General features: G+C 40.7%; 1 protein-coding gene across 1 annotated transcript in view; it reads left to right on the plus strand.

Annotated features, from left to right (window-relative positions):
• The window catches only part of snd1 (staphylococcal nuclease and tudor domain containing 1), a 187,762-nt gene that overhangs the window by 159,772 nt on the left and 14,985 nt on the right, over positions 1-13,005 (plus strand). The window contains exons 20-22 of the mRNA XM_008315686.3: positions 1,013-1,082; positions 2,978-3,091; positions 8,768-8,971. Coding sequence (XP_008313908.1) covers positions 1,013-1,082; positions 2,978-3,091; positions 8,768-8,971 — 388 coding nt within the window. The remainder of the gene's footprint in view (positions 1-1,012; positions 1,083-2,977; positions 3,092-8,767; positions 8,972-13,005) is intronic.

Raw genomic sequence — 13,005 nt, forward strand, 5'->3', positions numbered from 1 at the left:
TATGTCTCTCAGTGAATCGCTTATAACTTTGTTCTCTCGTCTCCGTCTGGGTCTAATTATTTACCCTTCTGCCGTCGTCCTCGCTCTGTGGCCAGCGTGTGTCTCTCACTCAGGTGTTTGTCTGAGCTGAGTTGACTTAATGGAAAAATATATCCCCTAAGTAATTAATTATATCTGTGTGTTTGTGTCTGTGTTTATGTATTTATAGTCATTTTATACAAATCCAGATATGCAAAGGACTCCGACTAGCCAAGTGAAGGCCACTCTGACGCACCAAGTTACTGCTGTTGATTGGCTCACACATGTAAACTCTCCAGTGTTAGTTTTTTTCTCTGTGTAGATTTCTGTTTAAAGAAAGATGTTTTGACCAATTTCTATCACAGCCTGAAATCATGGGTTTAAATCCTTGACTTATTTTTTATTATTATTTGTGGTTGGGTTGTATTATTATATTAAAACACCACAACATAGAAACAGAGCGCGGCCAGTGATGTCCTCTCTGACCTAGGATAAAGTGGTTTTTCACTGGACTTAATCTATCTTACACATACACAACTTTGCTGTGTATTCAAAATCTTTACCAAATATGTGATGCAACTCAGCTCACTGAACTGCCAGGAGGTGAAGATGTCATAGCTAGGTGGCGACAAAGTCGAGCGGTGTGTTATATGTTCTGTTCGACAATGTTATAATTACCATTTAGTGTTTGTTTAAGTCAATTTATTACAAATTGGACTCCAATTCTGCCATTTTTTTTAATGGTCCCTTTGAGAACCCAGTGTCCCCCGTCACTCCTTCCTTGTCTTCCCGTCTCCCCAGATCACAACCGACTGATCCTCCAGCACCTTCACTCCAGGGAAATAAGCACAGAATCATTTACTCATCTCCCTTTTTTCCTCTTGTGTCTCATGTCTTCGTCTCTCTTCCCCTCTGCTCTGTTCTCCCTTCATCGTTCTCCTCCCCACCTCTCTCTCTCTCTCTCTCTGCTTCAATTATTCTGTCTGTGCTGCAGGTACAGAGCCAGAGTGGAGAAAGTTGAGTCGGCAGCAAAGGTGCACGTCTTCTACATCGACTATGGCAACGTAAGTAGTGTTCTAATGTGTGCATGTGGGAAGAAAGTGTCTGACTGTTGAAAGTAATGTTATCAGCCGAGATCAGCGTCAGTCGGAACGGAAACACAAAGCCACAGGCAGAACGCTATTGGAAAGTGGATTTTTGTCCGTTTCTATTTTCAAGACGGCAGTTCTCGTTTGTTTGGATATAAACCCCCCCCCCCCCACACACACACTTATATACATATACAAAGGTATATATACTACGTGAGTTTCCAGCTACATGTTTACATCACCACATAACTTGTACAGCCATCACCTGGTTTCAGGGTTGTTTACCATGATGTAGTAGAGCAGCGTGAGTGACCCTCAACAATGGGGTCAGTTAGGGGTTGGTCCAGTAAAACCAATGTTAGCAGTTTATTAAACGTGTGATTCACAGTGATTCATCCTCCTGAGCCACTCCAGTGTAAATCTCCGTGTCTTCGGGGATGGTGTCTTCCTGGCCTTTTCATTGAGTTTTATCATGAACTGTTAGTCCAGGGTGCAGCGCGGTACCACCGTCATTATATGATCATTAACAAACACAGCCGAGCTCTTTTTGGGTCATTTTTTTAAGGCCACGTTTACAGTGCTGTCACAAGCTAACGCGCTGTCGATAAATCTCAACCTTCTAATTCATAATAAATGTTGAGCCTATTCTCTGTCTAGACTGTACAGTCCAATGAACACATTAACCTAAGACGTGGGGGTCATTAAATTACCTCCCCACTTCTGACTGCTATATTTGTCTGACTTTCCACCAGTGTGTTCTCCCTGTAAGTGGCCCACGGTGATCAGTGGTCGGCCATTACTCAGGCCCGCTAATAACTGCCAGGGTACATTGTCTTTAGGACGTCGGGATTTCTTATTTATCAAGAAAAATGAAGGAAGGTTTGAAAGCCAAAATGCCAAATCTAGTCAGAAACAGTTAGCTAGACATTGTCTACATACAAAAAATGCTTAAAGACCCAGAACAGAAAAATAAAAAAACAAAACAATTTTGAAAATAAGATGAATGTTCATTAGCTAGCTTAAAGCTAGCTAGTGAAGCTTGCTTTTTAGCCCAAAAAATTGGTTAATATTGCTATCTAGTCGACTAGACCGGTCTAAACATAGCATACATATAGATCATATAGATGGTAAGTAAAAATATTTTCTCAACATAATTAAGAAAATATGGTAAAAAAAAAACTTAATGACATCGCACAGGAAGAGCTAGGAGTTCCTTAACATGGTTAAGACGGCTAACTCATAGAAGAAAACCCAGTATATACAATCACACTGGTGTGGTTGACGTTCCAGTTCCAGTTGTCGTTTGTTTTACTCGTGTTTCACCTTTTAGGTTGTTTTGTGAAGCTGCAGAGCAGATGGTTTAGTGAAAGGGTCTGAGCTCTGCTGTACAAACAGCTGTGAAACAAGTGGAAAGGTGACGTTCACAGGCACGCCACCCTCAGGCTCCGTTTGCTAAATGGCACCTATTTTTTTTTTTGTTTGTTTTTTATTTCACACTTGTAAAGTAATGTGTGAATGCAGGAAATGTATTCCCAGGACTAAGAGAAATTAGTTTGAAATTGAATGAAGGCTGTAGCCGGTGCAGTGATATATTAGCTTTGGATCACAAGGACAGTCTACATAACAGGGATTTTTTTTTTTTTTTTTTACCTAATTGTACCTACTTGGTTGTTTACTTTAATGTCCAAGATCAAAAGTCAGCATTTTGAAACCTTGAACACAGTGGTTTGACATCAGTTGAAATTGCATTTGTTTTAGAGTCTGAGCAACAAACAGGGTTTGACATCAGTTGAAATTTGTTTTAGAGTCTGAGCAACAAACAAGTGTCAGTGTGTGATCCGCTCTGTTTCTGCCTTTATCCCCTCCTTTAGAGAGAAGTTGTGTCCACCACCCGTCTGGCTGCCATGCCCCCTGCCTTCAGCACCAGGATCCTGCCTGCTCAGGCTACTGAGTACGCCTTCGCCTTCATCCAAGTCCCACAAGACGTAAGTGAACGCACAAGCGAGCTCGGGCACAGAGCGGAGAGATGTGTGGCAGCGGAGAGCCTCTAAATTAACCTCCAGATATCAACTGTGTTTTTTGCTCTAATTTTCTGCCCTTTTCAAAGTTGACTTTCCCGACCACTCAAAGAAAAAAAGCGGTTTGAGTTTGACTCATCACATGAAATTATAAGTGTGTAACTGAGTGACAGGGTTGAGTGTTTTACTCCCGGAGAGGGATGGCGATAATTGAGCTCATGCATTTTGCATTGAGTCACAGCATTGATGAAGCATCGATTTAACCGCTGTCAGAAAATGACATCATGACACAGCTGCTTTATTGACAGTTTAACAACTGCATTCTCGTGTGTTCTTGTGCGAGAGCAACGTAAGTTCTCCTTCCTGGTTAAAAATCATCTGTCGTCCTGTGTTTGTAGAAAAATCATTTTAACAGCAACAGTAACGTTGTCATTTCGTTAACTACTTATTGTTAAACATTAAATGAATTAGAATGCTATTCATAAAAACATTTGCACTTTCTAATGCTGTACAATCTAGCACCAGGTTATTCAAATAGTGACTGCGGGCAGAATACAACCTCAGAGTGACCCGGTATACGGTCAATTGAGAACAGTGGCGAGAAACAGAGGAAATCAATGGCGTGTAATTAGAAGTTCCTACAGTAGAGTTGACCATGAATGCAGCTCTCTGTAGCCTAGCAACATGGAACCCACAATGTATCACTTGTCTGGAAATGTTAGCAGTTTGTTACACAGGAATATGTCAGATACGACCATTTACCACTGAAATCTCTCTCTTTAACTTTGCCCAAGTCTGGTTTAGTTCATATCCAAACTCGTGAGCAATTATTTTGCTAAATGAAAAATCTCCCAGAATTCCAATTTTTCAGAATCGGTTTAACCAACATATATATATTATTTAATCCTGTTTCACATGATTTTTTTTTTTTTTTGACATCTGAAGACGCAGTTGTTGTTTTTCTTCTCCTCTGCCTTCAGCTCTAATCTTCTTGTTTACAGCTGAATGTGTTTACTTATCCCCTGGTGTGCGTTTGTCTGTGCATGTGTGAGTGAGGAGGTCAACTCATTGATAGCATCCAAGAAACCGAGGGCATAATTGGTTGCGTGTCTGTTCAAGAACAAACACACACTTGTTTGCCTCGGCGGCGTTGTCACCTAATTCCTTTCCTGAAGGAAGAGATTTAAAAAATAATAACAAAAATAAAATACAAAATTGACCCCTTAGCTGAACAGAGTCAGCACTAAATGAAGGAAAACCAGAGGATTTGTTGCAACCTTTAAGCTTTTAAATTAAATTATAAAACATTTCCAAAATCCCTGGAGCTTTTAAACATTTTTTTTCTTAACTTTTAAGCTATCTGTTAGTTGTTAGCCATTTTCTTAAAATCGGTCATAAAATATCTTTGTTTTCTCTGATATTATCTAACCAAACTTTCTTTATATATTACTCTTTTAAGCAACCTTTGCAGTGTAATATATTCAACCTCATATATCCTCATATATAATTGGAGCCACAACACATTTTGCGCTGAGTTAGGATGTGATTTTTAATTCTGTATTTCTCACTTAAATACACATATATTTAACGTTCTGGCAGTGTCTCATTAAAAGCCTGAGTCACAGATTGTTTCAGCAGTGACTCACTCACACACACACACACACACACACACACTATCTCTCTCTCTCTCTGTATTTGGTCTAGGTATAGCTGTAATTGTAGGGACATTGTTTTTTAGGTTAAAAAAAAAAGATAAAAACTGTTTACGTCTCCACCAGGACAGCTGGTATTTTAAGGGTTAAGTATTACCTTATTATACTGATTAAGAATAGAATCTAACAATGGTCTGTCATAGGGTAGGATTTAAGGTTAGGCAGACATATGTGTTGGTTAAGGTAGGGTTGAGGGGTCAGGGAATGCCCTATGTCTATGTGCCCAAAAAAGTCCACACAAGTCATGAAACCCAGACTGTATGTGTCCTTCTGTCTGTGTGTATATGTGTGTGTTTCCCATGCGCTTCCTGTCACCTGTCTCCTGAGTCAGTGTCTCTGGAAAGAAGTGTCCCATCTGTTGTTCAACCTGGGGAATACAGGCATCACCTGCACTTAGATGTCTTAAACACACACACACACACGCACAGGAACCCACACACACCGACACACGTTTCCCTTCTTTTCACCCTTCTCTGTCACTCTGTATCTGTCAGACCTTTTCCCTGTTCTCCGTGTTTTCTCCTGGGTTTCCTTTTTATGCCGTTTCCCATCTTTTTGTCTGGACTGCTTTACTGTGTCACTCATCTGTCGCACGTGTTGTTCCTTTGCCGCTGTGCACATGTAGTAAAGGTGCTGTCTCCGTCAACCGTCTTCGCATGTCACAGCTTCATCTCTGGATGTGTTTGGAGATTTTTTGGCTTTTTTTTAAAAAAAAAAAAAAAAAAAACCTCCAACAGAGGATTTTTTTTACCTGTTAAACTGCGTAGTTCCAAACCTTGACAGTGATATTTAAGGATCAAAGACAGAATCGTAGAATCATATTATTGGTCCGTAACACGACTTGAACGTAGGTTCTAACCCTGACCTGACTGGGACTTCACTTCCTGCAGTTCTTCTTCAGACTGTTGTGAGCGTGGCTGCAGTCCAGATATCTTTACCACCACATCAGTGTTGCTTCATCAGCTAATTAAGGAAAGACGCTGATGTCAAGAGTGCTCTTGTAAAAAAAAAAGAAAAGAAAAACAGATTACATCTTAGAAAAGAGATGCACAAAGTTTTTTTTTTGTTTTTTGTTTTTTTAATAAAAAATATTATCCGCCCATGTATGAAAGTGCAACCCGATCTTTCGTCTAAGATGCCAGAGAACACTTTCTAAATATAAGATAATCAGGGATGTTGATCCTACCATGACTTCTATCAGAAAGCTCATTATTTTTTCCTCAGTCTGCAGTCGCAGTGTTCTGCTTTGTTATTTATGACTAGAAACAATCACCCTGAACACAGACTGCTTCGTTGTTTGTATGAGCGGGAACTTAATGTGGAGGCAAAGTTAAACCAAATTGAAAAATTCCATGCAATATGGAAAGAAATATATGTATGCATAGGTTCTGTATCGATTAAAAAAAAAAAAGACGTCAACACATTCATTCATTAGCTTCCCTCCACCTTTTGCAAAAACAATTTACAAACATTTTTTTCTGAAACTTTAGCCTGGAGTCTGGGTTGAGAACACATCATTCAGTGAATCGTTCATTCATATATTTTCCGTGTCCAGTAGGAGGGTCTGACTCTGTTCCCCTTTCACCAATCTCCACAGACCCTGCTTCTATTTTAATCTGATTTTACCTTCTTCCTGTGTCAGCCCTTCTCTCTTTTCCTCTCTTTCTCCTTCACCTCTCGGCCCCCCTCCCACCCTCACCCCTCCAAACATACACAACCACCTACACGCTCACACACTTCCTCCCCTGTCACTCTTTTGCCCGGAGCTCCCCTGCAGCGCCTGTGACAAGTTGAACAGGGGGGACAGCGGGGGACAAAAAAAAAAAAAAAGACCCTTGGTTTTTGTGCCTTGAACAAGCTTCCCTGCCCACACAGGCTAACACACACACACACACATACCCAAGGGCGGCTAGCTCGAAGGGGGTTGCCATGGAGACAAGACCAGGGCAAGAAAAGAAGGGAATCAAGAAGATGGATGGTGTAAAAGAAGGACAGATGACGACGAAGGACTGACTTTTGTTTTTCAAGTATCTTTCTGCCTTTGAAGACGTAGCTTCCTTGTTTTTTTTTTCTTACTTTTTCACCCCGGCTGCTGTAAGACGTGAGGTCAGCTCTGAATCATAGCCATTCCACCTCCCTTTCCACCTGTTTTTTTTTAATTAAATCCTGGCCTTTCACATACAAAAAGGTGAGAAACAAGAAAAGCAACTCGACGTAGAATAAAAAGAAACCAGAAGAAAGGGGATGTAGTGAGGAAATTGAGGTCTAGCTAAAGTCAGGGCTGCAGAAAATTTTGCCAAAATAAATCCCTCCAGTCTGTTTCCTGATAGGGCTCTCACTTTATCCAAACAACCTTGTCTGAATGAAGATTATTTGACACGCCAGACCTTTTGCTGTCATAATCGTTCCTGGCCAGGATGATATATCACCAGAGAAAACTGTGTGATTGATGAAAATATTGAGCAAAAAGAAATAATTCTGGTGAATATTGTCAATAGGGTTTGGAATGTTACAGTGTGTACGTACTGTAGTCTCTCTCCACTGTGTGAATGAACAAACCATTACATGAGAAATAGGACGTGACATTTTGTCGGTCCATCCTTTAAATGACATTCAAGGGTTTTTTTATGTATGTATGAATTCAACATCTCTTGAGCTTATATGAAACTAAAGGTCAGAGTGAGTTAATAGTTTTACAGGTGTAAAAAAAAAAAAAGGTTTATTGTTTTTTTTGCCATTTGTGGTTAGTTGTCTGTTAAAGTGCTGTGTGAAAATGAATTCCACCTCTCATTGATACTACACAGGCACAGAGGCATTATTGCTGCATTGGCGCAAATCGTATTCTTATATACAGTAGCAGGAGCCAGCATATCATTCATAGAAATATCCTTAAATCTTCGTGAATATGTGACGTAAAAAACAGTACTGTGGAGGTGTGGCTTTATTTCCATGAAATAATGCAGTTGTGAAGCAACTGCTTGTGAAGTAAATTCTATATTTACACTCAACATACTGCAGTGTTGTTAGCTTGTTTAGCTTGCTTGCTAAGAGAAACATCATACTCACATAAGGTCCATTTAAAATGTGTTGAACTTGACTTGACCTTGCTGTTGTTAAGCTTGCTTGCTAATGGCAAAACATCAAGCTTTCATCAAGCTGTCCTGGGATTAACGCTGTGGTCCGTTGACCATACACTGGTCACAGGGAAATAAATCATATCTGTTCAGAGCAGTGATGAACTTGAGTTGCCAATGTCAGGAAACAGGGTTGACGTTCTCATAATAGTTTTTTTGTTCCCAGTACAGTGAGCTTTAGACCTAGAAAGTGCTTTACAGACAGAACCAGGGCAGTATTGTTGGAGAGGGGATTAGGACTTGAAATGGAACACACCCTAAGGTTAAGCTGCCTGTACAGTACAGTAACCTCTGCCGGGGTATGTGGTCACCACATTTACCCCCATACTTGTACTAATAACCTTAGAAAAAAGGAGATGAAAAAGTTTTGTTTTTTTTTTTTTTTAGATGAAAAAAGTTTTGTTTTTTTACTGACTGTTTGTTATAGGACTGACAGATGACTGAATGAGCGATCATTGAAATCAAAAGTGTATACTTGACTTACAGGCACATTGGCTTCCAGTGCACATCCAGTCATTGAGTTTTCCTCAGATGTAGTGTGTTTATCACTGTCTCCATTGATTGCCTTTGTGTTTGTGTATATTTGCTTATCTCTGCTTAGAAGTCATTAGTGATAACATACTAATTATCCCTATCACTCTCTGTCCTCCACACTTTGTTTCCTTTTTTTTCATCTCCGTCCCATTATCCCCTCACACTCTCTTCCTCTCCCTTTGATGACATATCCGCTCCTGACAAATTTCTTCCCTCCGCACTAATCCCCACGTCTTATCTACTGTACGTCTCTCTCTCTCCAGGACGACGCTCGTGCGGACGTGGTGGACTGCGTGGTGCGTGACATCCAGAACAGTCAGTGCATGCTGAACGTGGAGTACAATGGCGTCACCTGCCCACATGTCACGATACAGTTTGGGGACACCAAGGATGATGCCGGCCTGGGTCTGGTCAAAGAGGGTTTGGTCATGGTGGACGTCCGCAAGGAGAAGCACCTGCAGAAGATCGTGAGTCACTAAATATATACTTATACGCTGCTTTGACATGTGTAAATACAGACAAGGGCAAACTGCAGCCCAGAATACTGAACCATCCCAATAGAATAATTAACTTTATTTCGGTCCGTGAGCCAAAAAGTTTACCAACCCCTGCATTAATTGGCTTGTCCCATAGTCCCATCTGTGACCCCACTAGGGGGCATTGCTGAGTTCGAAGTTCATTGCCAGGCTGACGCCAGTTTCTCAGTGACAGTGGAGGAGGTCATTATGTTCCAGGTCAGAGCAGGACATGGTGGTGTCCTGGTGCTGGTGGTCATTTATTATGGCATGGCATGTGGACAAAGTTTTATTCATTTGTCCCACCATCTGTATCTTTGTTCCGCCGTGTTTTTATGGCTTTTATAGATGCACGTAAGCTAGATTACACAACATCGCCATTTCCACTGGTACTGCTTTGTGTCATGTGATGGGGTGGGCTGCCACTAGGTCTCGGAAAACATTTCATATCCCCCACTTAGTGGAAAGCTAAGTGACGGAGATGGACATAGTTATTGCCAAATGGGCCTGTTGTTCATTATTTGATGGTCCATGTGTGTCTGTCTGACAGTCCGATAATTGCCACCCTTCAAAGCCAGTGTGCACAAACCTATATGCTTCCATGTGAGCATGTTATGTTTATTTTTTTAAGTGACGCAAATGAATCCTGTTTTGCACTAAACACTTGCTGGTTTGTAATTGGAATGTGATATAAAGCCTCCTCACCTGTCAATCCAGCACTGCAAAATATACATTTACACCAGTGCCATTCGCCTAAGATGGCAGCCATTTTATCGGACCCATTTTCCTCCGTCTTGTGCTAATTTGCAGCGGCACATTCAAAGCCACTCAAGATAAAGAAAAATGGAGGCCATTCATTTCCACCACAATTACTGCTCCGGCACATCCCTAATATCAGTCCCGCTGCTGCTTATGTGGAAATGCTAACACACGAGAGAAGAGAGTAATTGTTTTTTAACCATTTCACAGAGAATATCGTCATAAATTAGACGCTGGCAGAAAAGTACTTTTTTGTACACACAATTTATTCAATCACAGATGGAGATATAGGGACTCTTTCCTGGGCCGGAGTGATAAAAGCACTTCCTACCTTGTCGTCAATAAAGCACCGTGATCTCATCATTGGAAGTGTGTTTCGACCCCTGACCTCTAAAGAGTAGCCGGAGACCATAATGCAGTCGCTGCGTAATGGACCCTATAGACAAAGGACAGTGATTAAAACCCTCCCAGCCATACAACTAATAGGCTTACAGAGAGCGCAGATTTAGGTTCCGTTGTATCAAATGGGTTCACATTAGTATTCAACAGCTGTGTTTTCTCAGCGTTTGCCTCTTCCTCACTGGCTGCACATGAATATTTTGAACGGGAGGAAACTTAAAAAGCAGCAGCAGTGTTGGCAGTGTGCTTACAAGAGTGAGCTGAAGTAACTTCCATTGCATTTTCTTGTTCATTTCTCACATCACGTCTGGTTCCAAGCTCGATACTGAGCTCCATGCCTCATATTTCCAACTGAGTGAAGGCAGGCTAAAGTGTTATATGGGCTACTTTTCACAGCGCTAAATGGAATCAATGTGCTCCTGATCCTTAGAAGGTTTGCACCTGTGTGATAGACCGCAATTCAGTTGTACACAGTAGCTGCGCTGTTCCATTCAAAGCCTGTTATTAGACTGAGATGAGGTGTAGAGGTGTATCATCGTGTTTGGTTTCTCAATCATACAGTAATAGTGTCATATTTAGATAATTGGTGACTTAAAGCTGGATGAGACTACGATTGACTTTCACCTTAACAAAATATCAAATTCCAACAACTATTGCCTTAGCAAGTAGACATTCATAGATAATAGGACACCTCTTGTCTCTGGTCTACCCAGAAGCCGCTCCCTTTGGAAGCATCATTTTTGTTGCGTTTGTACCCGCTTTCACGCTTCATGAAGTTACTATCACACAGACACGAAGGCAGTATTCAGTGAGCAAAACTGAAAGTAGAAATTGATACATTTTTGGTTTTCTAAAGCTGGAGAACATTAGGTTTTTTTTTTCACACACTTTGGTATCGTCTTTGTCAGCTGTTTGTTCTTGCTTGCTCACAGCAAAGAGCTAATTTAAGGCAGATCTGATTTTTTTTCTTCTGTGCAGCAGTTAATGAGCTTTTTCTGCAGTGCCCTCTATTGTATTGAGGAAAATTGTCACATCTATTGTTCCTGTGACTTTTATTTAATAATTTAGTTGTTCTTACAAAACCATCCTCATTTAACAAAGGAAATAAAATGATAAATCTGTGCAAAGTTAAAGGCTCTCCTGAAATAGAGCACTGTCCTCTCCCACAATAAATTGTGCCTCTTAATGGGACCCTGCCCCCTACCTTTGATGCCACTTCTTTGAAAGAAGAAAATAACTGGGACCTATTTTGAATTGTTTCAACATTTGGATTTTCACTTCCACCCTAATGACCTAACTGACATTTGGGCCTACAGTATAAATTAGTCGCAGTTGTACTCTGTGGTAAAGTCTCCTTGTCGAACTAAAATGTGAATGTGTAATATTTTGTTGTATTTGTCTGTTCTGGAGAACTGATTAGCACCGAGTAGATCCAACATTTTGCTGCACACAGCGCCCACTGCTAGAGCAGTGGTTTTAACTGCTCTTAACCCTATATTTAAATCTTAGGGCTTTGATTTACATTGTGTCGTGTCAGGTTCTGGCTTTAAGTACTGTACATCCTGCTCTAACTGGACAAGATGGGTTTGATAAACGAGCAATTTTCAGGAAAATGATTAGATCGATTGAATGAAAACAAGGCAGAAAGTAATTTTCTTAAGTCCTTTATTTAGTCTGATTCATTGTCATTACTTAATACCTGTTATTCTCAAGGAGAGTTTGATTATCCCTCCTCACCCCCCCACCCTCCTACCTAATCTTTTAATTTCCCCTTAACCACAGTATTTTCTCTCTTTTGTCTTCAATGTACTATTTTGGCTCCAATATTTATGAGTAGCACTGCAGCTGCTGCAGTGGTGAATAGAAGAGAAAACATTTTCCTCCAAAACTGTACAAGGACGATACCTAAGCTAACCTATAGATCTGCTCTCTTAATCTTTTCATCTTATTGAAAGTTACCCTTTTGATGTACTGTACATAATACAGAATCAAAAGATTTCAGCAGGACCCCTTTATATTTCCCCCTTTTTTTTTTTTTTTTTTTTTTACACATCCATGCCTTCGGCCCTGGAATGAAAGTGACTCTTGTCGGTTTTATCCATTCCATTTTGGCTCTTCTGTGTCCACAAACCATTGCAGAGGATTGAAACATGGTCATTTTAATCTCCGTTGTGTAGCATTGTGTAACAGATGGGCCGTAATGTTCACTGGCACTTGAGCGACCGTCAGTTGTCACCCATAAGTGCACTGGAGGTTAAGTCCTGCCTCTGAGAATAGTGTTGTCCCCCGAGTGGGAGAAATATTTGTCCATATGGAGTTTTATCTATAGATATGTTTGTTTTTTTTTTTTGTTTTTTTTTTTTTTTTTTCAAATCCATGCCTTCGGCCCCGGGATGAAAGTGTGCTTTTTTTGTTTTTTTTTTTTTTTTTTCAAATCCATGCCTTCGGCCCCGGGATGAAAGTGTGCTTTTTTTGTTTTTTTTTTTTTTTCAAATCCATGCCTTCGGCCCCGGGATGAAAGTGTGCTTTTTTTGTTTTTTTTTTTTTTTCAAATCCATGCCTTCGGCCCCGGGATGAAAGTGTGCTTTTTTTGTTTTTTTTTTTTCTCAAGTGCCTCTGTGCCTTAAGCACTCCACTTGTTGACACACTCATTTAAGCTGCACGGCTGCTGTTGAAGCCATTTGTCAGTAGCGCAGATATCAGCGTGAGCATCATTGTGATCATTGTGTAGGTCAGTGGTTCCTTAAGTGGGAGGCAGACCTCACTGCAGGGGCACGGGGCTATTGGTGAGGAAGGGATCGCCGAGGCAAATGAATTCTAATTAGGTC

This window comes from Cynoglossus semilaevis, chromosome 8, assembly GCF_000523025.1.
Source record: "Cynoglossus semilaevis isolate Cse_v1.0 chromosome 8, Cse_v1.0, whole genome shotgun sequence".
NCBI classification, from domain to species: Eukaryota; Metazoa; Chordata; class Actinopteri; order Pleuronectiformes; family Cynoglossidae; genus Cynoglossus; species Cynoglossus semilaevis.